Source organism: Alternaria dauci, chromosome 2 (assembly GCF_042100115.1).
Source record: "Alternaria dauci strain A2016 chromosome 2, whole genome shotgun sequence".
In the NCBI taxonomy this organism is placed as follows: Eukaryota; Fungi; Ascomycota; class Dothideomycetes; order Pleosporales; family Pleosporaceae; genus Alternaria; species Alternaria dauci.
Genome location: NC_091273.1, coordinates 154,879 through 182,359, shown reverse-complemented (window position 1 = coordinate 182,359; position 27,481 = coordinate 154,879). Strand labels below are relative to the sequence as shown.

Genomic DNA, 27,481 nt, shown 5'->3' with positions numbered 1-27,481 from the left:
AGCTTATTACGCGTATAGGCACTATAAGCGCGCACGCTCTACTGCGTTATCACGTTATCGCGCTATCGCGTCTCCTCCGCCTGTATCTTCACAACTATTATTATACTTTTATAGCTCTCACGAGCCTATCATAATTCGCTAGCGTACTTATTATTATGTGCTTTTGACTTATACTTAGTTGACACCTAGGTCATATTGCTAGCACAATGAAGACTCTTAAGATCTGCTAATCTAGAAGCTTCAGCTCAAGAGCGAGAGAGCGTAAAGCCGCTTTTTCAGGCTCCTGGGAGGCCTACTGCGTCGCGATAATCATTAGTTTTGAGCTTTAGGGAACGGTTGATTGTGTAAGACAAATACCTCTTAAAGCCAAACACCACATTCGTTCGTTAGCAACTTCTCTCAGCCTAAAAGTTAAAGTCTTCACCCTAGACACCCGGAACCGACAACATTGACATGTCAGCCTTCTTTCAAAACTTACCTAGCGGCTTACCAATGCCCTCGGAATTTCTGGAGCCCGCCAGGGTGAAACAAGAAGCTCGAGAACGTGCGACTAAGCTCTTTCAAGACCACGACAGCCTTAAGAGAACCATCGAGCGCCATGAGGAGACGATCCGCAAACGTTGGAGCAAGAAGACCAACGCTCAAAAGAAGCAAATTTTAGTGGAAGCATGGCCCGGCATGTCTGCACAACATCGGCCTGATATAGCGGCGTGGCGCCGCCATTTGAAGACAAAGGAAGCATACATGTGGCCATACATCAACCTAGAGGACTTGACCAAGAAAAATCCTCTATTGCTGATGCTACACTATCGAGGCAGACATCAGCCGTACGAGTTTGTGCACTCTGATCTTGAGCAAGCTCGGCTTGGTGGAACCAGCGGTACTACCATGCCTGGCTTCCTCAACGAATACACGATGCTCTTCGTTGACCGGACGATACCCGAAACGTACGGCGAGCTAGTGTCTTGGGGTGATGATGATGCTGCTTTCGAAAACATGATCAACGGCGTTGGCATGCACCCTGGGCATGGGCTGCAGGCTCTAGAGATACAGCAACGCATTTGGGCTTTCCTCGTCAAGTGCTGCCAGATCCTGTTGCAAGACATCGGTTCGACAATCGAGTCTGAGGTCTTTCCCAATCCTGGGCCGCCAGCTACGCAGGACGGAGATGCTGTGTTGCTGGAAGTTGTCTCTCTTGAAGCGCCATATCGGCTACCCGCTCGTGTCGAGTTCAACCGTCTGAAAGCTCTGGCTTCCGCAGAACGCAATTCGAGAGAAGACCATCTATGGAGTATGCGTGAAGACCCTGGGTATTTTGCTGAAGAGATGCAAGAATTATCCGAACACCGACAAGAGATGCTCTTAGACACTCGAGGTAAGGCGCACCCTACCCTGAAAGAGGCGGCTCGTCCGCTATTCTGGAATCGAGTGTTGGGTGACGCAGTTGGGTCAGCCTACTTTGGCTTTGCGACCTTCGACGAGATCGTGAAGCAGGTCGAGAAAGTAGCTTCAAAGTATGAAGCATGCAAGGAAAGCCTAAGTGGAGAAGAGGATCTGCCCACAGACCTGTTTGACTCGTTCCAAAATCTCCGATTCCTCTTGGATGCAGCAAAGACAGATCTTGTACTTGAACTCAGGAACTTTTTGTTTGCCTCTTCGCCGATGCGCCGATTCTGCGTAAGCGTGCCTCCACAATCTAACGACTCGAAAATCCGATTCATGTGTCGATCTCCACGTCAGGATCATGCTGTAAAACGTCTCATACCTCTCTTCAACATCTTGTTCGACGAACAACAGCTGTTTCTGTTCGGACCTCATACGGTGACTGACGAAATTGGCCGCCTTCTTCGAATGGATCCTGCCGTTGCTGCGTTGATTTCGCCACGTATCGCAGGGCGTATATCTTCGCTGTCAGTGGTATCTGAATGCCTTCACCAGCTACACCTTTTCCAACCCTGGGCACGAAAGATAGAAGACGGCATGAACTTGAAGAAAGACGAGCTGTCATCTCAGTATTCTCAAACGTTCAAGGGTTGGGCGAAGACCATGGCTATCAATTTTGAGGGCTCGCAAGTCTACAAGTACGCTGATCCCACGGATGGAAAGTTTGACTACCCGGCACATCGCCGCCGCAACAAGCAGAACGTGGAGATCATGCGAAAAGCGGAGGCTAACCTGGATGCTTTCTGGGAAGCGGTGGACCGACACCACAAGGCTAAAAGTGCTGGCTCTCAACATGATCAAGTTGCGCACCTCCTCAGTAAAGACCGCGCTATCCAGCGGACGCCTTCTTGGGAAGAGCCCGGTAGGACTAAGAAGTCTGCGAGCGCAGCCTCCATTGAATACGTCTATCAGCCTTTCTCAAGCGTATATCATGATGCGACAAAACAGATCACTGGCGCGTTCGATCGCACCGCTCTCGACGAATTCACTGTCAAACCAAAGACCCGCAGCAATGCGCCTCAACCTGCCGAACCCACTGCGCCTGTGACCGCTACGCAAGGCACACAGTCACATTCAATCTTCACGGTCGACAAGCGTGCGCACAAGGTCTTCAGGTCGCTCTTTCACTCGCCATACAACACGGATCTACCAGGCGAGGTTCCGTGGTCAGAATTTTTACATGCGATGGTGTTGATGGGTTTTTCGGCTGAGAAGATGCATGGTTCTGCTTGGCATTTCACTCCGAAAACAATCGACGTTGGGGTGGAGAGAAGTATTCAGTTTCATGAACCGCATCCGAGCAGCAAATTACCGATACTGTTAGCGAGGCGGTATGGACGACGGCTGGCACGGACTTATGGGTGGAACGGAGATATGTTTAGGCTTGCTTGAGTTGTCGATGATATATCCACGACGAAGCTCAAGCGTTGGTGCGTGAAAATCTAGTCTGTATCATGACTATGGGACGTTGAGACTGCAACGAACCGTCTCTTTGTCTTGTCACTGATAGCGTTGGTGAGGCTGAAGTCCGGGCGTCGTTTCCAGCCGGATGCGGAAGTGTTCTTGCGCCACGCTACCTTGCACATTCCAGCCTTCTCAACAACTGAGCTGCGGCTGCTCCTTTGTCTATGTATTAAGCCAGAGCATTCATCCCCTAAACATCTTCCTTCCACGCGATGGCGACTAATTAGCCATGTTCCCCTTCCTAATTCTGCACCTCATCGCAATAGCCTCACAAGCAAGAGCACAAGCGGTCCAATTCACAGATCTGTCTCAATGCGCGGTAAGCCTTGACCGCCCCGATACTGGCTTCGATGCAGCTGATCGCTGTTAGCGACTATGTGTTATGACCAACACCAATTACTTTATATGCGGCTCGCAAGAAAATAGTTGCATGTGCAACTATTCGCCACAGCAAATACCATCTATCGATGCCTGCCTCCAGGACAAATGCACTTCTTCAGAGAGGTCAGACACTTGGGATCGTTTCATCGAGCCATGCCATCGTATGGGCTTACTTTTTGGGCTCAGCGTGTTTTCAGCTAATGTTGCGAGCAGCTACTGCGTCTCTGAGCAGACCGGTGTTTGCGACGACTACGGCGGTTGCGAGTGCACCTTCGACCACGTATGTAACGGAGTATCTAACTACAGTGGTGTTCGAATCTGGACGAGTAGCGTCCAGCGTGTCTTCTTCGGTAGCCGCTTCAGCATCGCTGGTATCGACATCCAAAGCCTCTGATTCTAGACGGCCGAGTACGGTAAAGTCTCATTCACAAACCTCGGCGCATCCCACCGACGCCCCGGATAGCAGACCAACAGCGTCTGCTTCTTCAAGGTCCAGCGCGACGAGTACCGAGCAGAGTCCACGGCCGACCGGAAGCCGCCCTCAAGGGCTCTCACCGAGCACAAAAATCGGGCTAGCAGTAGGTATTCCGTGTGGCTTAATCTTCTTCATCGTCACAGGTGCGGGCACGTACCTGCTTTGGAAACGCAATAGAACTCCAGGAGCGTACCGATCAATGTGCACCAAGAACTCACAAGCACAAGCCGGAAGGAAGCGATACGCACACGAACTCAATGGCATCGGAACGATGCGGCAAGAGATGGCGACGTGTTTTAACAAAACCGAGTTACCGTGCAGGACTTCTCGGCCTGGGCTGGCGCGGTACGAGTTAGTTGGGTGAGAGTCTTGACGGGGGTGGTTTTGAGGCAGGAGTGGGAGCTGGCGGTGTGGAAGTTTGGCGAGCAAAATTCGACAAAGGCAAAGCAGCGGGCGAAGCGAAGTGTGGTGCCAGATTACCGACAAGGAGACGGAGAAGCGCGGCATGCACATCGCGGGCATTAGGCGGCATAGCTTGTATGCGGATATGGGTTTTGCAAAACTCGTTGTGCCGTGTAGAAGCGGATTCTGTTGTGAGGCGGGATGGTTACGAGGAACCTTGGAGAAGGTCCGTTAGCTGAGCCATAGAGTGGTGGCTACCCAGTGTGCTTGAACGGACACACTCTTGCAGAGTTTGACTAGTGAACCTAGCGATGCTTGCGGTAGGTGAAATTTACGCAATGCCTTGGGTGCTGAGCTCCGCGACTATGTCAGCTGATGATTCTTCAAAGATATTGCCGCGCACAATGTGTTGCGTGAACGAGCAAGTTATGCCGTAATGAGTTAGTCTCGCGAGCATATACTTTGCAAACTGTACTCAGAAGGTCCGCTTTTCCCACGAAGCATACTCGCCGCTCACTAGTATACCCAATATATCAGACTTGAGAACCCGACTAGAGAGATTTCGCGGGCGAGATGCGTAACTCTGGGAGAGTCACAAAGTATGGGTGCTCTGCAAACTTGGACGAGAGAATTTACTCAGCATATCGTTCAGACATAGCCCATCGGGCAGACATCCTGTGCTTAAAGCAGCAACGTCGTTGCTTTTAAATTTGGCGATCTACGGTACAGCGAGCCGACCCGCTAGGGCTGAATTATCGGCGATTTATCATTGGCGAGGAAAGTGGCTCCCCCATCGACCCCACTCAAGTACGCCGAGTAATATGATGTCGAAGTCAAGGGAAACCAGGTTCTGACATCTGGTGCCTTACTGAAGATGGCGTGGTTTAGCGAGAAGACAGCCATCGTGGGGGCTCCGTGGGAGACAGTGCCGGTATCCGATTGAATGAGGAGAGGGACGATGAGGCATAAAAATAGCTGGGGTGAGGCAACCATAGTTGACGCGATCCACGCTTACTGCTCCAATCAGTGGCTGTCGAGGTGTGGCTGGCAGACGAATCGTAAAAGGGTGTTGTCACGATAGCCCCACTTCTTCGTTTCGATAGTCACAGTGTCTTCTCTTTGAGCGGGTTTTCCTCTTTCGCTGCATCTGACTCGCTGTAAAGGTCGGTCGATGTGATAATGGGTTTGGTCTTGATCCATAGGACTGCCCACAGTCGACGATATTGTCCAGGCTGTGCATCGAGAGATTTGAGTGGAGAATTTCGATAGGAAAGTATTTAAACTAGGCAATCAGTACTGTTTTCAACTCAGCTTCATCTTCTTCTCACAGCTACAGCTAGCAAATACAACCGTATTAGCAACTGACCGCCACCCACAATACAACAGTAAGTCACATACATACCTGGAATCCTTACATGTAGCCTTGTACTAACCGACCATGTAGATGCCCAAACTTCCCAACATGTCAGCTCCCTACATCCCGACTGGTCTTTGTTTCCCCCCGGGCCAACCAGGAATCGTCTTGGTGCCTCCAAAAGGCATGGAGGTCGCTGCCGCGGACTACACTGGCTTCACCGAGAACCAGCAGATCGAGTTCCGCAACGCCCTGAACGAGCACATGCTGCTCATCACCTCCATCGACGGTATGCCTGTGCCCGAGCGTTTCCCTCTCCTATGGATGAGAGCGGCGAGGCAGAACCAAATGGTAAGCGGATGGAATCCGAAAACGGATATTGGCTTCAAACTCTCCCTCTGCCCCCCGCTACTGTGGAGACCGATTATGAATGCGCTGCTTAGTAGATGGTGGATCGAGGATCGGGCGAAACGACAGCATGAACACTGCATCGCGATGCAGCAACAGGAGCAGATGCAGCAACAGCAGCAAATGCAGCAGCAGCAGATGCTGAAACAGGAACAGACGCCGCCGCAGCAGCAGATGCTGCAGATGCCGCAGATGCCGCAAACGCAGCAAACACAGCAAATGCAGCAACCAGGAGCCTACATGGCGGCTGCCGCAGCAGCAGATGCTGATGCAGCAACCGATGCCGCAGCAGCCAGGAGCCTACATGGCAGCGCCCCAGCCGCAAACGGTAAGCTTTGACTCCACACAGTCCTCACTTATAGACGGCTTCAACCCGCCCATGGAGCAGCTGCAGATGCCCGGCGGCTCACCCCAGCCGCAATACAGCTGGACAAGCGGCGTCCAGGACATCCAGGGCGCAAACTGGGCGTCCGCTGGCCCCGCTGACGCATCGCTCCCGGTAGATATTCCGCCGCTGGACGAGTACGCTCTGGTGCAGAGCGCGCCGGTAAGTAGCGAGCCTGCCGCCCCGGTCGCTGTATCGACCACGATTGATCCGGTGCTGCTTGGCATCGAGCCGGAGGTGCCCACCATGGGCTTGGTGTTGACTGACGTGGAACTGGCGTGGGAGGATATCGATCCCATATTGCTTGAGATCGATTCGTTCAACTGGGATGCATGAAGTCTTAGTTAGTTTGATAGCACTCTACCAATTTTCATCTCCAAATATCACGTGTCCTGGCTCTTGCTGAGGAAGAGCAATGTGCATTTTGTCGTGCAGTACACATGCAGTCCCCGTTGATCGCCTCCTTGTATGAAAGAAGTGCGTGTGAGAAGGGCTACTGACTTTGAAGAGCGTGGTTGGGGGACGAGGGGTAGACGGGAGGAGGAAGGGGAGGACTGGAAGAGTGCGCGATTACCATGTCTTCAGAAGCCGACTTGGACGTTATGATGGTGTTGAGACGTTGCTGCGACTCCTCATGCCTGCTACGTTGACCCAGCACTACCGGCGTGTTACGCATCTCACCCCTTGAGGACCTCCTCGCACTAGTTTGCGGTCGCGGATGACTTCCCAAAATGAGGTGTAGTGCTACAGATACAGGGTGGTCAATGTCACCAATATCAACGAGTCTGCTCTCGGCGTCAAAGTGAGGTGCGCTCTCACCTATCCTAGGCTGGTCTTTGCGGTAAGTTTGGGGCTTGCTCTCACCTGTGGGCGCTCGCGTAGATAGCAAACGCTCTCTATATCTTCCAACTCCCACCTTTGTCTTCTACCAACCACACCACGCCTACATCCTCCACCGACACCATGGCAACGACATCGACCCCTTCTGCTCCAGGTAAGTGCAACCACCACCACCGTATTCACCAACTGACACAACCCCAGCAGACAACCCATACTACACCATACGCGCCATCCCCAACAAGGGCTATGGCTGCTTCGCCGTCCGCGACCTCTCCCGCGGCACCCGCATCCTCTCCGAAGCGCCCCTGCTTGTCGTCCCCATCGCCGAATACATGCTCTCCGACGTCGAAAAAGCATTCGCGGAGCTAACCCCCGCCCAACAAGCCCTCTACCACACTCTCCACTCGAGCCACGGCCAAGACCCCAAAAACTGGCCTACCCGCATCCACGACTCGGTCGCCCCCAGGGAACGCGCTCGCATCGCCGAGCAGCACGGCGCGCGAACAGGCTCGGCCGCGAGTCTGATTAGTATCTTCCAAACAAACTGCATGGAAATGGGGGACGGGGCCGCCGTATTCGTGCACGCGAGTCGGTTCAATCACTCGTGTAATCCGAATGCGTGTTTCTCGTTCAACCACTCTACGGGCAAAGAAAATATCCATGTCATGAATCCGGTATGCGGCCGGGCGGTATATGTTCACTTACTGTGCGGGATAGACGCTGATGTAGCCATCTAGGTCCCTGCTGGCGCTGAAATCACGCTGAGTTATGTCGATATGATGCATGATAAGGGGCTGCGTGCGTATGAGCTGAGGCACTATGGGTTTGTCTGTGATTGTCCTGCGTGTACGGATGATGAAGAAGATGAAGAGAGTTTTGGAGCTAAGAGCGCGGAGCGCAGGTTTAGGCTACTTGAGTTGGAGAGGGAGACGGCGGTGCTTAGGGGCGCGGCGTTGCGGCAGGGGAGTCAGCAGCGCGATTTTGTGGTGAAGAAGTTGTTGGAGCTGGCGGCGTTGCATAGGGCTGAGGGAGATTATAGTGCGAGGCTGGCTGCTGTGTAGGTTGGAGCTGTTCGCTCACATATGGACGTGTTGCTGACTTGAACTAGGTACCTGGATATCGCTCTGGTTTGCGAGATGGAGGGCGATCTTAGGATGGCGGAGGTGGCGGCAATCAAGGCGCTGGAGGTTAAGAGGGATTGTCAGGGGGAGGATTTTCCTAATTATGGGAAGTATGCGGATGTGGTTCGTCGGATCAAGGCCAAGGTCGCGCTGCAGCGGTGATCAAGGGCGTGGACATGGGGCTGAGAAACGGCGTTTGTCGGATACTACATGGTTAAAGCTGGGGATTACTTCCATCGAGGTACGGCATGGGGATAGCCAGAATGAAGCAGTGGGTAGAGGAAGTCCTCAGTGTGACGTTCGTGGCCTAGCGCCACCAACCGCCCCTGCGATACGCCCGAGACACGGCTCGCACCACGTCAACACCACGGATCGCGAGCCACAGCGTCGCCACTATCACGCATGCATCCATCCGCAGCGTCTTACAAAAGCAAAGTCGCAGTGCTTGACTGGCATAGCGCGGTCCCTTTTGATCGCTTGGCTAACACTACAGCGGGAGCTAACAGACAGGTTTCATGAGCCGCTGACGTCTTGTGCGGTGCGTACCTGCGTCTCACATGTCGCGTCCGCGTCGCATGTCTAGCCGTGTTTCGGCTTCTTTATTCCAACAATCTGCCATATCTCCTCCTGGCTGCTCACCTGACAGAGTGCATCCAACGACCTATTTACGACGCAGTCTTCGTATCCGACGCTGCTGCGCCCCCCGCTCGAATTATTGACCCGTCACCCTTTGAGCGCAACTGCTAGCTAGCCCCGGCCCAGCTGGCATCCGTGGTGCTGAGTAACGCCCACGACAAACAGCATACATAGCCAACAACACGCCCGGGCTCACTGATATACTATCGCACGCTTCCGGACGACAGAATGGAGACGTCAGACACGCACAAGCCCATGACCGCACCCATGGCATCGCAGCCCCCAACATCGCAACTCCCCTCACCCCCACACTCACAAAGCAGCCACCCCGCCGACCTCGACACCAAGATGTCGCTCGACACCACAGAGAGCATGACGCCGCCGTTCTCGCCGTCGAGCTCAACACCCGTCCTGCAGAAGGAACAAGAGGAATTTGAGGGCACCGTCGACGTGAACAACGACATTCCGAGCGAGCAGGACCTGGCCAGGGTAGAAGACTTGCTAGTCTTGGATGCGCAAGGGCAGAGCCGGCCTTTCAAGGAGCTGTACAAAGCACCACACGTCGCCTCGCGACAGCTCATCATCTTCATACGGCACTTCTTCTGCGGCGTACGTCTTCCGCTCCCGACATGCATCCACGCCATACTGACATACCTCTAGAACTGCCAGGAATATCTGCGCACCCTCGCCTCGTCCATCAAGCCCGACGACCTCCTCTCGCTGCCCACGCCCACCTTCATCACCGTCATTGGCTGCGGGAGACCTGAGCTCATTCCCATGTACACGGAAACCACTGGCTGTCCGTTTCCGATATACGCGGATCCGAGTCGCAAGCTGTACGACCATCTCGGCATGACACGCACGTTCAATCTCGGCGCGAAGCCGGAATACATGCAGACCAACGTGCTCATCAACTCGGTCCAGTCCATCTTCCAGGGTCTCAGCACGGGCAAGAAGGCACTCAAGGGCGGAGACTTTAAGCAAGTGGGTGGAGAGTTTTTGTTCGAGGACGGCGAGTGTGAGTCATTCTTCTATCCCGGCGAAAACGCTGTGTAAAGGACGTTTACTGATCAGGAAATTTGAAACCAGGTACCTGGGCGCATCGCATGAAGACTACTCGCGGCCACGCTGAAGTATCGGATCTACGCAAGTTGATTGGGCTGGATGGATCGCGGCCCCCGCCACGCAGGAAATGGAGTCACGACGTCAAGAAGGAAAAGGAAAAAGACAGAGAAGGCAGGAAGAGAGCGATGAGCTGGGGCAGGCTGAGGAGTAAAAGTAAGGGTGGTAAAGAAGCTCCAGGTGCCACGGATTTGTCACGGGGTTCGAGCAAGCGGTCGACGCCGGACCGGATTTTAGAAGAGGATCCGAAGAAGATGGAGGCAGGGTTATGATACGCAGGACGGTAGGGAAGGGGGTGTCTGGCGTCTTGGATAAGTCGGGTTGCATGGCTCTACTGGCGTTATACTTGCGACATCTTTTGCTGAGAATCAGAGCTGTTCATGTTGATTCCTGTGCGTGCGATGCATTGCTGAATGCCGTATATACATACACGACGCTGTCGCACCCGTCGTCCCAAACGGGCAAGTAGATCCGCCGCGCAAGTGCCGAGAGCGATGACGAGCCCAGAGCCTACCAGTTCTCCACATGTAGCTAACAAGCCCGGACCACGCCTCGCCATTCACCAATGATAGCGACAGGCGCGCCCAGAAACGCCGTGGAAAGAAAGGCCTTGGTACGCCAACGGCGAAGTATCCCGAGCCAGCTCCAAGTTTGAGCCTCACGTCTCGCGAGTCTCACGCGTATCGCTAATGCCCGAGCCGTCTCCGCCGAATGAGGGGCAATGGAGGGGCAGCCCATGACGACTGTACGACCCCACCCACGACGCGCCTTTTCCCGAATCAAAAAGCTACCGGAGCCGCTCGAGCTATCTGTAATAGCTCGGGTTTTCCCCTCACTACGTGGTGTTATTTAAATAACTTCGAGGTACCTCTCTTCTGCTAACTAGACTGCTGCATCAACATCGACTTGTTGATTATATACACATACACGAAAAGCTATCACGATGCCTGCTGATACCGTGGGAAAGGTATGTTCTCTCTCTCCCTCTGCCCCTCTTGTCTGGATAGGCGGGGTATTGCGACGCGTTGGATGTGAGCTGACAGCTGTGAAATAGACTATTACCTGCAAGGTGTGTACGAGCCGCGCTTCCTTACCTCTTCTCTGTCCATCTCTTCACGAGACATGAACGACCATCGCGTTGTCCTGCCCATGTCCTTTCCGAGCCGTTGTTACGAATGCATCGCGAGCGAGTCTTGGCACGCGGATCCGCAGCACCTTCGCTCCGCATACATACACACGTCAGACGCATGTCATCGGCATCCGACGCTTCGAATCTCGAGAAATCATGAAACAGGGTAGTACAGCAAGGAAACCAAACTAACAAACCCACCAGGCCGCAGTCGCCTGGGAAGCCGGCAAGGACCTATCGATTGAGGAAATCGAAGTCCTTCCCCCCCGCGCCCACGAAGTCCGTATCCAGATCTACTACACGGGTGTGTGCCATACCGATGCGTACACGCTGTCTGGCAAAGACCCCGAGGGCGCCTTCCCCATTGTCCTTGGCCACGAGGGCGCGGGATACGTCGAGTCTGTTGGCGAGGGCGTGACGAATGTGAAGCCTGGTGACCATGTTGTTGCGCTTTAGTACGTCTTTCTCCCCCTTCCAGTCTAACATCCAGAATTAACACAGTAATCCAGCACCCCCGAATGCAAAGAATGCAAGTTCTGCAAATCCGGCAAGACAAACCTCTGCGGCAAGATCCGCGCTACCCAAGGAAAGGGCGTCATGCCCGACGGCACATCGCGCTTCAGGTGCAAAGGTAAAGACCTGCTGCACTTCATGGGTACATCCACCTTCTCGCAATACACAGTCGTAGCCGACATCTCCGTCGTCGCCATCGAGGAAGACGCACCCATGGACCGCACCTGCCTGCTCGGCTGCGGTATCACAACCGGCTACGGCGCCGCCGTCATCACCGCTGGCCGCGGCGGCGTAGAAGCAGGCAGCAACATTGCCGTCTTTGGCGCTGGCTGCGTTGGTCTCTCCGTGATCCAGGGCGCGGCCAAGAACAAAGCGGGCATGATCATCGTCGTCGACGTCAACGACGCGAAGGAAGAGTGGGCTAAGAAATTTGGTGCTACGCACTTTGTGAACCCGACGAAACTGGGTAGCCAGTCGATCCAGGAGAAGCTGATTGAGATGACGGATGGCGGGTGCGATTATACGTTTGATTGCACGGGTAATGTGAATGTTATGCGTGCGGCGCTCGAGGCGTGTCATAAGGGGTGGGGCGAGAGTATTATTATTGGTGTTGCGGCGGCGGGGCAGGAGATTTCTACGAGGCCGTTCCAGCTTGTGACTGGACGCGTGTGGAAGGGGTGTGCGTTTGGGGGGGTCAAGGGACGGAGTCAGCTTCCTGGACTTGTGGCGGATTACAAGAGGGGTGATCTCAAGGTTGATGAGGTAAATAAACTGAAGTGTTCGTGTTTAGGAGATGGGCGTATATGCTGACTTTTCTTTTAGTTTATTACTCACCGCCAACCGCTCGACAAGATTAACCAGGCCTTTGGCGATATGAAGGCGGGCGATTGTATTCGTTGCGTTGTTAATATGCGCGAATAACTACACTCGGGCCCCACCACTACTGGAGAGTACCAGAGACCGAGATTGTGAAAAAGGGAAAAGAGAAGAGAAAGAAGAGAGAAGAGCCAGGCTGTAAAGGATGACAGTCCCCCGATTTGAGCGAGTTTTTCACTTTTCCTTTTGTGGTGCGATGGCAGCACTGCTGGTGTATAGAGTGCATGGGTGTGGAGTTGATTGATGATTGATGAGACTGTATGTATGTATGTATGGGAGCATGATGCGGCGGCGTTGATGAAAGTACATCGGGCGCCTGGTTTGAGGATCTTTTTTTCTTCTTTCTTTCTTTCTTTCTTTCTTTCTCACTCTTTTTACTTTGCGGCTTTGGGGTGGGTGAACTCTGGGGAGTGTGGGGAGTAGAGTAGGAATGAACGAATGAATGAATGTACTAGTGTGTATGATGTTTGTTCTTGTGAAGATGTGATTGGAGATTGTCTGCGTATCGTGTCTTGCTTGCCTGAGAGATGTAGTAATAAGTATTGCGCGCGTGTACGAGCATGTAAGTGATCGTAGATGAGCAGCCCGCTTATGGCCTACTTGCTTCATTAGTTCATGAACGGACAGTCATGAGCCTGCGGCGTGGTTGCTGTGCCACAATCCTTCTTATCCACTCCACTAAACCACATCTTTACTTCGCCCGTGAATCATGCTGTGGAGAACTCAAATCTTTCTCGACCCCTTTCAATCCTTTTCAGCCCTTTCTGAGCCCTTTTGCCAACACATGACGTCTTCTGGGACGTGTTTACTGCAGATAAAACACTGCCATCTGTCACGTCCGTAACTCTATCTTCTCTCTATCTACCCATCTCGGCGACGACGACCACATAACCAAAGCAACCATGACAGCGAGTACCACACACGACGCATTCGCCCGCCTCCCCGAGGAACTCCGAATCCAAATCATAAAGCTCTCGCCCGACCCCTGGTCTCTACGCAACCTGACCCATGCATCGCCCGCCATGGACGGAGTGCTCGACAGGTATCCGCTCGAGATCCTGGACGGGGTGCTGGAACGTGATGTTCCTGTGCTGACTCGTCGGCTCATGGGCGCGGTTCTTGAAGCGCGGCTGGGGCGCTTTCCAGCTTCCTTGTCGGAGGCGAAGAGGGTGGCGGCCACTGACTCAGTTCCGTCCAGGTACGACATGCCAACGGGGGATGTGGACACACAAGTGAATACATATATGGTTATTGGAACGGATGACATGCGTTCGTTGCGACTAGACCGTGCCGCCGCTGCGGTACGATACTTGCTCGCTGCTGCCGAGAACGTACATGCCTGGTCGCATGCTTGTCTCGATTATTATATAGAGAGGTCGATGGAGATGCGGCCCTCTACGCTCATTGAGTATGGGCCCGGACGCACGTATAAAGAGATGTTCGAAAAGGCCGAGTGTTGTAAGGACTATGTTCCGCAGCGGACCGGCCCGCCTTCGTGGGTAGAGGGGCAGCGGATGATCAAGGCATTCTGGCGACTGCAGTTTCTCATGGAACTTCAGGGCGCTGGGAACAAGGGTCAACTGGACACTCTTTGGTCGACAAAAGAGATCGAAGCTCTGTCGGAAAGTAGCCCAGATGGCTTTTACGACGTGTTCGACTTTGAGAAGGAGCAGATTTTGACTGCTTATGATTTTGTCGACGCATTCACCTCTGGAGCTGTTCCTTCTGTGGAAGCCGTTCACGACAATACGTACAGCTTGCCAGCGATACGTCGGACCGAAGGGCCAGTGTCGAGCTGTTCTTGTACCGAGCTGCCCTCATTCGGCTGGAATGAGGACAAGCTCAATCAGGGGCCAAGAAACCTCAACTCAGTGCCCATGTCATACCATTTCCAACACATCATGTCCATCTGCGATACATTTGAGGCTGCGGGCCCGGCTCTGCTCAAGTACCCCTTTCGGCTGTGGCGCAAATATGGGTTCGCGATATGGGACTGCAAGCGCATGGTTGACCTGGGTATGCGGCATGGGAGGTCGATTCTTGGATACAGTTTGAAATACTCTTATAGATGGTTTAGTGTATTGACTGAGGAGGACTTGCGTAGCCTGACTTAGAGCTTGTATAATTGATGGTCGAGCTGGTGTTTCATGGAGATTACAATAGGCAATGGAAAGAGACGATGGATCAAGGAATAGGGGCCTTTCACTGTCGATCTAAAATGATAGAGTATACATGTCAAAGTCATTGCTCGTATATTTCATATCTAACACAGTTTCATCCAACACCACATCCTCAGCCATACCTAAATCATTGCCCAGACAGACTTGCCAGTTTAACAGGAACTGGTGTTCGTTAGCAACTACGCCCTATCAGCAATCCCATCGACCAACTTACCCTCGTTATTGTTATAGCAAGGCGTACGTCCCTGCGCAGTAATAATACCAACGCAAGAAAACGATCCGCCAGCATTGCACTTGGCAGGAGTATTCTCGCCGCTCTGCAGGAGACGAGAAGCACCGGAGCAAACGGCAGTGCAGTCCGAGGTGTCACCTGTTTGCGCATTCTGTGTAACGAAAATGTCAGATCATGTGGTGCTTGGAGAAGAGGATTAGAAAAGGGTGGTGACTAACGTAGCCGTAGACACAGCAGTGCGAGCCGTCTTGGAAGAGACACTGGCATTGCCTGGCACCAGAGCAGCTAGCTGCTTGGCCGATGGCGACAGTGCCAAGGATAGCGAGGAGAGTGGTGATGAGCTTCATTTTGGTGGAGGGGTTGGTGGTTGTTGGGTTGGAGTTGAGATGTTGGAGGTTTGCGGGATGATGGCTGTGAAGGTGTCTACCGTCGCTCTTTATGTAAAAATTTCGGCCATCGCAGCTGTGGGGTCAAAATTCTTAGAGCGTCTCTTTCCTGCCGGGATACGAGACACTTTCCATCTCCATGGACATATTGGGCGTGTTGGCATCGTGGTTTCTTCGTGGCAGCATCGTCGAACGCTTGTAACGGTATAGTGACGGCCACTTAGAGGATGCGGTTTGGGAAGCGTTTCATCGGGAACCGACGCCTTGTGCACTTACTTCACTTCATTTGGTGATATTCTGTGAATATCAGTGGGACTACCATTTCGTACATCATTTGCTCGAGTCATCCATGGATCTATGGCCGTTTTAGGGTATTCTGCGGGTACTAGATCACTTACGATGGTCAAGGACGTTGTCATCGCGATGTACCTGGAATGGCTTTAGTTGGTTTTCGGTCTAAAGAACAAGAAGTGTTCCTGCAGATCGCGAGACATGTGAAAGATCAGGTACTTGAGATGGCCTAGTCATCGGATAATTTCGTTACATACACTGAGCGAGTGGCCATACTACTTGACCCAATGCCAGATGTCTATTGCCGAAATCGTCTTCAACTACAAGCAGTTACTTCTAACTACTAGGATATTGGCCGCTCTTTCGGGGCATTGTCGTAGACGTGTGATCAGGCTTCCTTCTTACCTATGCCATTCAAATCCACTATAGCCAGGCCAGTTGGTTACAGCTGTGGGTTTGTTGCGCTGTTGCTATACGGTCATTGGCGTCAGTGAGTTCAACCATCTCGACCGGAGAGAAAGAAGAAAGACATCATCGAATCGCCGTCTGTTATTGGCGGACCAATGCACCGACATACTCAGGTACCTAGTACTCGTCTGGAGGTCAGCCGATACGTCTAACTGATCGTTAGCTGATCAGAAACTGCGGGGAGATCTGCAAATTTTACATCAGTACCGAGATAATGCCAGGGTGAAGCATGACGTGATGAAGAGAGTACCATCTTTGTACTCGAGTTGCGTTCGCTGAATCATTCCAGATTAAACGGACCGAGCCTTAGTCGACGCAGAGCTACCACAAAACTGGAAGCTGGCCGTGCTGTGATGGGGATTTGACTGGATCGCGAAACACTAGTCGGATCGAAATGTGGACTCCCCCTGAACTTACCAGACGCGTCAGGTCACGTTGTTGCTTCTGAAGGGATTTGCGTGAGACAACTGGCACTTCTCAAAAGCATCAGGTGTTGGGCCTATTGTCTCCAATCAGATTTCGTTTGGCTAGAGCCGGGCGCAGCTATTGTCGCGAGACGCTGTGCGCGCTCAGTAGGGTTCGCGAGTATAATGCTCCGATATATCAGAGTGGATTTCGATTCAATATCCCCATTTGCTATAATGTGCCATTCCAAACGGCAAAATTGTACTGCGTGTCCCGGCAGTAAACAAGAACAAGTCAAGCACTGCTCACAAAGCCAGCTCTTATCTCGCGCTCTGGAGATTCGGCTAATTAGGGGAGTGCTGCTCGCCGTTGCATGAACCAGAAATTCTGGTCTTCGACGTTGAACAATCGATGTAACCTCGATAGCAGAGTGACACATGTAAGAGTCAGACCAGAGGCTTGGTACCATGAATCGAGTTCCTGCAATCGTCAAAAGCACCGCTGTACGCGCAAACACGTGTGCAAGCTGTGCTGGAATGGATGCTGAACAAGAATACACCGACGGAAGTCTAAGGGCGCAAGCAATGCTAAGCATTTATGTTCCCTCTCGGCCGCGGTTTTTGCCAATGGGAGGAGCGGGCAGGGAAAACGTGCCTGGCATTGTGAGGGGCAGGATCCATGGATTGTAGGCATGTTGGGGTATATGCTTGCTAGTTCCCGTACAGTAAACGGCCCGTCGCATGGCCTTCCCCTCTGGCATATTGGTATCGTCGATTCGGCAGTTTTTCGCGGTTATGTGGAACCAATGCGCATTGGCCAAGCCACGATATACGATATGCCTATCAAATTCTGGCTTGAGTACCTGTGCACGTCGGTCAAGCTTCCATAAGGACGATGTGTTGACGGGAGAAATGCTTATCGCGTATGAACGGCGGAGACCGCCTGACTCTACCACATAGGCATGGGCTGCAACGGCTGGACGTCGGCGTGCAGAAATATTCCAGTACATGCTACGCTCCGTTTTCCGAGTCTTCAAGCCGGTCTGAAAGGATGTGGCGTTTGTCCATATCAGGTACCGTTGGAAGCAATATCCGCCAGGGTCTTAGCCACGACTTGCCAGCTGTTACCTGCATTTTCGTTCATACGTGGGCGCGAGCCAGTACAGAGCCGCAGTCATTGCAACGGCATCTCTGGTGTTTTGGCCTAGCACCGTTGTGAGGGTTGTCCAGAAATTGTGGTAGGAAGCTGGATGTGGTCGCCTCGAGCCGAGGCAGGACCACCGGCACTTCGGCGTTGGGTGTTTTTCCGCCCCTTATCATCGGGTCCTGGCGGTGGGCGCGGTATTTTAGATTCCCCACGAGCTAGCATTAGCGATAACAGCAGCACTTCGCTGTTCGTTTTCCGCCACTTGTTCATCAAACTTAGTATAGTACACAGCGACCGTCTTGTACAGCTCTTCACCGCCATTGTCCTATCTTGTCCGTAAGTTAGCAGCATTTCCGCGCATCGTCGACAGAGCCAGGAAAGCAGATGCAATACCGGCCGAATGTTGATCTCGCACTGAGTCGCGAGACGTTCTGTGGCGCAGTTGAAGGTTAGAGGTTATATCTCTCAAGCAATTCTCTGCGTGCTGCTAATTGCTGACGTCTTTCCGTTGCGATGTTACGCATTTCGCACCGGACTCTAATGCAAGTCATACCTTCCCGCTGCGAGGAATTGCCCTGCCAGGTTTCCAAATCAGATATGTTATGCGTCAAGAGTTCACGAGGGCCTTCTTCACAAGGAGATCCCTGTTCGCATAAATGAATTTGAGTTTGAGAAATGGTCCGCTATCGCAATCTATCTTTTCCACCACTACGAAAAGTTCATCGGTGACATATCAAGCCGGATCGACGAGCCAAAGTCAGTAATAGTGGCAGAGGACCCAATTTCGAGACCCGATCTCGGGCTCGCACATGATACCACGATAGCGATTCATTGCCCATGTACAACTTCCCCAGAGACGATCTCAGCCCACACGATTTGATCGATTGGAGAGGGCCACGCATCGCTTGCGCGTATCACTTTCGGACCAGTTCCGACGTTAGACCACGAAATGCGCCAATCACTTTCTAGACGACGCAAGTCGAGTCGAGATCGAGCATCTGAAGGACCGACATTGTGTACTTGAATCAAAGACGATACCGTTGGATCTCGCCATTTAACAAGAACAAAGGCCCACGAATTGAAAATAACCCCAACTAAGTATCTTGACCGGCGAAAAAGAGGTATACTTGGGCGATACGACGTGATTTGCACGTATTACCAACAACCATCTTGTCTTGAATATCTTCTGGAGCTTTTGTAGAAATTGCTTGTACGTCTCCAGCCTACCCTATTCCGTATACTTGGCAGCATCATGGAGACACGGATGTATAAGCGCCGGCCTGGCGCGTGTGAGAGCTGCAAACAACAAAAGACCAAGTGTATGTACATCATCGATACAACAGCTGTCTCGTACTCATATCCAGCAGGTGACGGAGGTAAACCAACGTGTCGAAAATGCCAGGCCAGCAAGATTACGTGCTACTATCCTCCCGGAAAGAAGCGCGGAAGACGTCGTAAGTACGCGCAGTATCCGTCTTGCCAGTGAAAGCTCATCTCTTAAAGGACAAAGTCTATGTTCTTCTTTCATGTCACCCATCAGTCTCCAGGATACCGACAATTCACTGGAAAGGCAGGACGACACCACGAACACATTTCTTGACGGTGTTTGGAGTCCGGACTTCTTCCGCAACATCGATGAGCAATGCGAAACGAACAGCGCGGGGTTCGATCTGCTTGGCGACTTAGACGTGCAAGAAGCGTTGGCAGTGGATGCGACCGGCAGAATGACCGACGCCCTTTTCACTCCTGGGCCGATCGACGGTAACTTGTTTGAGAGCGCGCGCAACGCCCATAAACATGGAGTGACTTGTGTGAAGGGTCTCTTTCGAGAGTTCAACAGACCCGATTATGCCAACGCGTCTGTTGTTTCACGAATGGTCGCGAACCATGCGGATAGTAGATCCTTTCGTACGACATTAGAGAATCCGCTCTTGGGCATCCTTCGTTGTGTGTTCAGTACACCACAATCTCCAGGATACCTTCCGGCATCAGACTTGCCGCAAGATGGCGATTTGGACGGGTTACATGAGAGCCTTGCGCTGTTTTGCAGGCACCCATACTTGGGAGTTAGCTTCATCAAGAAAGAACAACTCCGCCGCTTTCTTCAAGACGTCCTTTCGGATCGGACGGCGAAACGTGCGTCGACCACGCTGGTGTATGGGGCAATCGCCACTGGAGCCAAGCATCGACAGTGCTGCGATCTTGAGACCCGTGAGAAGCGGAGCCTTCCTCCTGAGAGGTTTTTTGAATACGCCGTCTACGTTTTGGAGACTTCTTCAGGGGATGACGATGTTTTGACTAGATTCAAGGCAGCGCTGACCCTACTTCTATACGCTATACAATGGTATACCACGAGCGTGCAGAAACTACTGTCACGATGTGTAGAATGCGTCCAGATACTCAAGCTCGATAGCAGTAGCAGCATAAGCGCCCTAAGCTTTGACAAGGAAGATGAAATTCATCTTAAAGCTGGGTTTTGGCTTTTCTACATGGTAGAGAAAAGTCACAGCGTGCGCAATGGGCAGTTTTCAGCCATTTCAGATGAATGCATTGATCATACACCTCTCGGCCTTGATCGCACGACGGAGCACATGGAAAACTGCTTTATCCGGCAATGTCTCTTCGCACGGCTAAGCTCGCAAGCGATACAGCACATGCACGGCTGGGCATCACGCTCCGTTTCATGTCATTTACAGCGAGATCAACAGCAATACGAGACAGGAGAGCTTGAATCGCTGTTGGAGGCCTGGAAGCAAGAGGCTTTGGCTGGACGTAGCTCCGACTGCAAGTTATCGACAGCGCATGAGCTCTCCGTACATATCGACCACTACGAGCTGTTCCTCTACATCCATGCCGAACGTCTATCGAATCCTGTAGAGACAGAACCCTCAAAACGGTCCAAAGAGATGTTGGCACAACTTTCACAAGAGATTCTTCGTCTCATTGGGCATATGGATACTCTCAAGATGGTTGACGACTGGTGAGCATGGTTTCCGCGCGACGAAGAGCTCACGACAGGCTAATCTCGGTCTAGGAGGATAATCAAGGTCTGCACAATAGCATTCTGTAGTGCCGCTTGCCTCTTTGGCACGGCACCCGAGAAACTAGCTCTCCGACAGTACATGAGCCTAGCGCTAGGGCTCTTTGCTCGTGTTTCCATGGCTTCGAGCCTTCCCTTTGAGAAGTTCAATGAAGTTGTTGCTGAAGCTTTTCGGTACGATGGGACAGCGGCTCGGCGTTGAAGTGTTGGGAGCGGAAGAGGGACGACATGGAGCCATTGAATGAATTCGTATGAAGAAGTCGCCCAGTACCATCAATCACGAGCTGAGAGAGAATATGTCAGCGATGCATCATGATTCCAAGAGAAGCGAATTGATGAGCTGTGACCGAGATCCGTGTACGGCTGTTGTAAAACCTTTGGGTGGCAAGCTTCGGATCAAATACAGCTGCTGATCTCATGACGGCGGTCGGCCTTTTGGGCCTTGGTAAGGAACACCAGACCTTTCGACACGTAGGGGATGGGCCTGACCTCGACGCGTCTGATCTTCTATGCCCGCAATCCGGCAATTAGGAATTTTACCGTCTGCACATGTATATCTCTCCAATCAACATGGCGCATTCTATCATTCAACCCTCGTATCAGTCTATACACCTACACACGCCTTGTCAAAGAAGCATTCGCAGCAATATTTTTACTCTTTCTCGACGCCTTGTTAGTCGACTGTGCATCATAGCCGAATAATATCAAGATTGAAAGAACAGGCTCAATATTGGATCATGGGCGCCTTCTCAACACCCATATGGTCTCGATGCGGCGCGGCTGTTGCGTTCACGACGCTCGCGGCATGCCTTCTGTGGGCTTGGATTTCCCTGATCACAGTCCCTGACACGACCGGACACCCTCACCATCATCACGACGAGACGCCGGCTCCCCACGAATACTATGGGAGCGGACCACCCCGCCAGGAAGAACTAAGATCTCACAACGCAACATCGTGGGTCGAGCAACATGACATGTCCCAATTCACCTTCCGGATCGAAGACAGCACTTTCGTGCCCAAACAGAACATGCTTCCGCAGACACAACGCACACAAAATTGGTTCCGCGAACGCTACCCTGGACTGCGAAAATTTTACGAATCTGGCAAACATGTTAACCCAGTTGCTCTTGCAGAAGCCGAAGCTACAGACAAAGACGCATGGCAATGGATTGAGGTAGACCACTTCTATCATATTGCTCACAGCGTGGCCGTTCTCAGGAGGTACGTCGACGCGACCGCCACGGGAAATCACGAATGCATCGGAGACCTCAATCTGTTTCATCTTCAACACTCGCTCGAGGCCCTGGAAGAATTTGTCTTCAGCTACAATGGGCCTTTGACGAACCGCTCCATCCGCGTCACTTCCCATACCAAAGTTTGTTATTAGCTTGACCTTGCGCATCGTTGTACAAAGCCTGTTGTATAGCTAGTAATTTCCAAAACGTTAATCTGTTTATCAAAAAACATAGGTGCGCCTCGGTGTGATGTTCGCTCTTAATGTTCCGGAGTTGTTGCAACGGAATCGGTCCGCCACCGGTAACCGGTAAACCACGGTAAATTGAGCGCGGAAGATAGGCAAATCGCCAGTATCACAGAGCATGCGACAACGATACAATATAGGCAAGGTTACGACAGTTGTGGTCGTGTACCGACGTGGCTTCTCCCTCCTATCAGAGACGCCGCTACCATATGGAATCCCTTACTGTCCGCGTCCGTCGTTCCTGGTCAACCTTCAACCAGCTCGGCTTCAGCAGTATTCTCCGCATCGCTTTCAACTATCCAAAGACCAATCAAGAGCTCCAAAGCACGGCATGGCTAGACGGTTTGCGTGGTCTCGCCGCTTTCGAAGTCTTCATCTATCACTACGCCTGGCGATGGATCGACACTACCACTGCTTGGGGTAGCCTGCCGGATCAGCGTCGCGATTGGTACTACCTCCCCATGATCCGCACTTTCTACAATGGCGGAGGCGCAGCTGTATGCTTGTTCTTTGGAATCTCGGGATACGTCCTGTCCCACCGAGCATTGCGTCTGATGCATCAGAAGCGTCAAGAAGAACTGCTAGCCACGCTTTCATCGGCTTTATTGCGCCGAGGAATCCGGCTGTATATGCCGATAGTTATTGAGACTTTTGGTTTGATGCTGGTCTGCCGGTATTTGGGGGTCCCGAAGCCAAACGAGGGATACGAATTTGCTCCTACTTTTCTCCAAGAGCTGAAAACTTGGTGTGGTAGTATCCTCGATATGATGCTGCCGCTACGGTACCCTGCTCGAGCAGAGGCTTTGAACAATCGATATGACGGCGGCATCTCGTGGACTATTCCGCTGGAGTACTACGGATCACTTTGCGTCTTTACCACCATCCTCCTTGTGTCGTACGTGCGCAATACGAATATGCGGAGGATTTTAATGCTGTGCATAGTCATGCAGAGCTTCGCAAAAGATGACTGGGTATCTGCTCAGTTCGTCATGGGCGTGGCGTTTGCTGACTACCAGCTTGACCGCCAACAACATGCAGCGCGCAGGGAAGCACACAAAAAGAGAAAAGATCTTCCCTGGCTACGAAGCGCGATGTTCAGTCTCTTGTTCCCGTTGGGCTTTTACCTTTCTGGGCTTCCAGGGGGTCATCTCAAGGTAGCCGTCGACGACGACGGCACGGAAGTCCTCAAGTCCCTTGAATCCCGTCCTGGCTTTGACTGGATTACTATGCCAGTGTTCTGGCTCGGATTGTACAAAGACCGCCAGGCGGAAGAGTACATTTTGTGCCTCGCCGCCATGGCGTCTCTAGTTGGAGTGGGGGAGACGCCTTGCTTCAAAGGTCTTCTAGAGACGCGACCGTTCCAGTACCTTGGGCGCATCTCCTTTGGCCTATACCTCTGCCACATTCCGTGGCGTACCTGGCTGGAGCCGCTGAGGATTCGTATCGTGTTTGCGGTTGGACTTGATGGCGGTGCTACTTTCTCGGAATGGGATGATCGGAGGAAGATGTGCGTCGCGTACATAGTGTTCATGACTCCTACTATTATCATCAATCTTTTTTGCGCGGGCCTGTTCCAACGCTATATGGATCAGCCGTCGGTAGCTGTGGGCAAGAGCTTTGAGCGATGGTGTCTCTCTTGGAAAGAAGAATCGCCAGACGAGCCACTTTTGAGTATGCAAGAGGTAGGCGGTGTGGATAGAACTGAGGCGTAGCTGAAAGTATGAACGTAATAGCCATCGTCGCGATGACCGTCAGTAGCGAATTGCATCAGCGTAGAATCAAACATTGCGCGACGAAGAGCGTATCGTGATACCAATGCCTCGCCTTTTGTTGCGCTGGTGTGAAGTTCAGGGTGACAGCAGTTTGTCCCGAAACGTGCCGGTAATTTGGGGGCTGGAGGTGGGGCGACCCCGCCCAACCCTGTCCCCAACAAATCCTAGCCGCCAACTTCACTTCACCCTTCTGCTACCACGACCACCATCTCATCACACGAAGACGATTTGCACAAATTCACAAACAAACCCGCAGCAAGCGACATCGCCAGGAATGCGATTTGTTTATGCACACAGCGATAAGTGCTACTAAACTTTGGTCTCGAGCCACGCCGGTGATCTCGAAGCATTAATACTGGTAGCAAAGCATCCCACTTTCCGTACTCATGGCATCCGATACTGGCACACCACGGTGGAGATACATGAAGTTGAGTTCATCATCGAGACTTGCGCTCATGTTGCTCGTCTCGGATCGTAGACCACGGTACTCAAAAGCTCTGTGTGTCCGCTGCTTCTGCCATATCCACCACAGCCTGTCAAGTTGTGCGTGGTGGAGGTAGAAGATTGGATCTATTGAAGCTGTCAGTAGTGCTTAGCTTGACAGAAATGTGTCGTCATACCATTAGAAGAGTTGATGTCAAGAAAGTCTCCGCCAACTGCACCATGGATGGTGTTGTGTACGGTGTCATCCATGTCGCGACGGAAGGAATCGTAGTCCGTTTGGTTCAAAATTTTCAACCAAGCCTCTGGTCCCAGAGCCTGCGCATACACGCCTTCAGCATCCAGATGTACGAATGCCCGGGAGAGACAGTGCGGCATACGTTTTGCATTGAAGTATAGAGGCTTCATGCTGCTGAGAGGTCCGTCCGAAACGCAAGTCGCGTTTGGCAGCGCTGTTCCAGTGACGCCGCCACCATTGCCACCAAATCCGGTGAAATTATCCCATACTGGGGCGTTGTGGATGTCTGGATTGTCGAGCGTCCAGTCCCAGTAGCTAAGATGTTAGTTTTAGAACTATATCTCCTCATCGTCCAGCGCTAAACTCACGGTAAGGAGCCCTGATAGCCGCAACGTTTCTTGAGTTGCTCTTCGAACAGATGCAGGTATATCCTATGCCATGGGAAGAATGGCGCAGCAGCATGATCTTACGAAGTCAGCAGTCGAACACAAAGCAGCGCATGAGGCGTTTTACTAGGTGAGCCAGCAATCATATGCACGAGCGAGAAGTCATCGTACAAAGAACCTTCAGTCTCTCTGTCCGACGGTGTCTCTGTCATGCACACCACAGCATCGATGAAGCCTCTTCTTTCCTCTTTACTTAGCGTACGCCACTCTCGCCGACGCACCGGCTTGTTGCATTGAACGCGGGTGATTCGGGAAGTGCCGATGCTCGGAGAAATTGTGAAGAGAGAGAGCAGGGAGGACATGAAAACGAAGACAGCCAGCAGTCGTTGTGCAAGCGTGGAATACATATTCGCATCAAACGGACGCGATCTAGAACAGTGTCGTGTCGCTGTGTTCAGTAGGACGATATGGCTTGCTTTGCGACTAATAACCGCAAAGCCGCTAAGACAGTGTATGGAATTCCCATTTTCGGCAAATTTCGCGGTCTAACAGTATATCGCGAAAGATTTAAGCGGAGTCTGTCTACGATACATGCGACAGGAAGTTGATAAAATATTTTTCAGACCCGATAACACCGATATTTGCCGTAGTAAGTTTCTCTATCCGACTACCTCGATTGGCGAGATGGCAGCGGTTGACTCCACGGTAAAGGGCCGATTGCCTACTTCCTCTCCCAAAACATCACACCACAAGCTTCACTAGCATTACCTCGTTCGCACATTTTCCAAATACCTCCACAAGATGCCAAAGACCCAAATTTTGCGATCTGCATACCATGCTGTTGCTACGCACGAGGATGCCGCGGAAGAGCAGTCCAATGCCTTTCGTACCAAGGTCTCGAGCCAGTCACGTTTGCGAACGTTGTACATACCGTTGGTTGGTACTGTCACAAGCTTCTGGTTCGGTCTCATTGTTGGAGCAATAATGTTCGCGACCCATGCGTAAGTACAACCAGTAGGTCACCAGCAGACTGAGCTTTATACTGATCAGAACCGCAACCAACCACGTTCAGCAAGTCAGAGCTTCGTTCTAGACGGTTCGTCGTCCGTATGGTCGTCTCGCACACAACTAATAGCTCCACAGCACCTCTAACAGAAAGGTCATGGGATCAGGACTTCCGGTACGCCGTCGGCAACAGGGAGTCGGACCATTTCTGGGACGAGCTAATGCCAGTCGGAAACGGCCGCGTGTTGATAGCAAACGCAGACAAGTATGGCTTACCTCCTGGTGAGCCTGTCGTGAACGAAACTCAAGGAGGAGAGATATACGCAGTATCCGTGACGCACCAGCTCCACTGCCTCGCGATTCTCAGGACAGTCTTAATCGATTATGGAATCGGCGTCAAGTCTCATTGGGCTGAAGGGGATCATATATTTCACTGCATTGACTATCTGAGGCACGGCATTATCTGCGCTGCCGACACGACTATCGAGTGGCCAAAGAAAGTTGTTGAAGGGAATGAAACCAAGTATCTTACCGACGGGCAAGGTTCGCCGCACCAGTGCAAGGATTGTGATGCTGTGAAGAACTTTCTGGAGGCGAATAGAGTCGATGACGCTCAAAGTGCTTTGATGTCGTAGCCTGGAGTGGTATATAGCTTGAATGTACAACAACCTGTCTTTCTCGTTCTGATTACTCGTGCAAGTGTCATGTTGCGAAGACCGCTGCTCGAAGGGGTGACTTCGGTACTAGAAACATCTCCGGGACGTGTGCCTGAAAGTACGCGCAGATCTGTACACTTTTGTCGAGGAGAAGAGACGCCAGTGCGTTTTGTAGAAAGGCATGTATCAACAACTTCCTGCGACCTTTTTCGTCACTCTTCCGACATGATGGGGAAATCTTCATCGCCAACCATTGAGCTCGAAGCGCAGAATCTGCTTCAAGATGACGCCAACGAGAATAGCAAGTTCGATATACCATTTTATGGCCGAAGGAATACATCTCGTCGATGCTCGGCGCCCTCTCTGATATCAATAGCTTTGTTGCTAGTCACAAACAGCGTCTGGTACTGGGGTTACCATCACGTATCTTCGCAAGTCGGAGAAGAACATACGCCATACTGTAAGTCGCTAAATAATGCCACTTGGAGCACGAAGATCTAATAAGTAGTTTATAGATGGCGCGCCTGCGACCACACAAATAGCGTTCGACCACGATTGGATCGGTCTCGAGGGCGACTCAGATGGCCATCGTTACCGCGACAATCGTTGGGAAGGGCTGTTACCCAAAGAAGCCGGTTCAGTCGCGCTATCCAAAGACTTTGCCAAACAGCACCACCTAGGAAACGGTACACCTGTCAAAGACAGTGAAGATAAAATGCACTACCTCATGGCTGGATACCACCAGCTACACTGCGCGGTCCGTCTTCCCTTGTCAGATTGCTCCGATCCTGTTTTGTGAGAGGGT

At 52.1% G+C, this 27,481-nt stretch overlaps 6 protein-coding genes across 6 annotated transcripts; 5 read left to right on the top strand and 1 right to left on the bottom strand.

Annotated features, from left to right (window-relative positions):
• Window positions 1–453: 453 nt before the first annotated feature.
• On the top strand, window positions 454–3,682 carry ACET3X_002155 (uncharacterized protein; the record flags this gene model as incomplete). The annotated part of the gene is made up of 3 exons (XM_069449254.1): window positions 454–1,677; window positions 1,939–2,609; window positions 3,502–3,682. The coding sequence occupies 3 exons, from the start codon at window positions 454–456 to the stop codon at window positions 3,680–3,682; spliced, it is 2,076 nt and encodes a 691-aa protein (XP_069308702.1).
• Window positions 3,683–5,627: 1,945 nt separating this feature from the next.
• On the top strand, window positions 5,628–6,648 carry ACET3X_002154 (uncharacterized protein; the record flags this gene model as incomplete). The annotated part of the gene is made up of 2 exons (XM_069449243.1): window positions 5,628–5,870; window positions 6,277–6,648. The coding sequence occupies 2 exons, from the start codon at window positions 5,628–5,630 to the stop codon at window positions 6,646–6,648; spliced, it is 615 nt and encodes a 204-aa protein (XP_069308701.1).
• A 627-nt stretch (window positions 6,649–7,275) lies between these two features.
• On the top strand, window positions 7,276–8,435 carry ACET3X_002153 (uncharacterized protein; the record flags this gene model as incomplete). The annotated part of the gene is made up of 4 exons (XM_069449232.1): window positions 7,276–7,306; window positions 7,354–7,826; window positions 7,890–7,975; window positions 8,261–8,435. 4 exons carry the CDS (start codon window positions 7,276–7,278, stop codon window positions 8,433–8,435), a joined length of 765 nt encoding a protein of 254 aa, XP_069308700.1.
• A 233-nt stretch (window positions 8,436–8,668) lies between these two features.
• On the top strand, window positions 8,669–10,404 carry ACET3X_002152 (uncharacterized protein). Its single transcript, XM_069449221.1, has 3 exons — window positions 8,669–9,518; window positions 9,570–9,927; window positions 9,999–10,404. The coding sequence occupies exons 1-3, from the start codon at window positions 9,138–9,140 to the stop codon at window positions 10,301–10,303; spliced, it is 1,044 nt and encodes a 347-aa protein (XP_069308699.1). The 5' UTR covers window positions 8,669–9,137; the 3' UTR covers window positions 10,304–10,404.
• Window positions 10,405–10,860: 456 nt separating this feature from the next.
• ACET3X_002151 (uncharacterized protein) lies at window positions 10,861–13,003 on the top strand. Its single transcript, XM_069449210.1, has 5 exons — window positions 10,861–10,998; window positions 11,086–11,100; window positions 11,365–11,615; window positions 11,670–12,435; window positions 12,496–13,003. Exons 1-5 carry the CDS (start codon window positions 10,975–10,977, stop codon window positions 12,592–12,594), a joined length of 1,155 nt encoding a protein of 384 aa, XP_069308698.1. The 5' UTR covers window positions 10,861–10,974; the 3' UTR covers window positions 12,595–13,003.
• Window positions 13,004–24,299: 11,296 nt separating this feature from the next.
• On the bottom strand, window positions 24,300–25,309 carry ACET3X_002150 (uncharacterized protein; the record flags this gene model as incomplete). Its single annotated transcript, XM_069449199.1, has 4 exons — window positions 24,300–24,520; window positions 24,571–24,944; window positions 24,998–25,094; window positions 25,297–25,309. The coding sequence occupies 4 exons, from the start codon at window positions 25,307–25,309 to the stop codon at window positions 24,300–24,302; spliced, it is 705 nt and encodes a 234-aa protein (XP_069308697.1).
• Window positions 25,310–27,481: the final 2,172 nt, after the last annotated feature.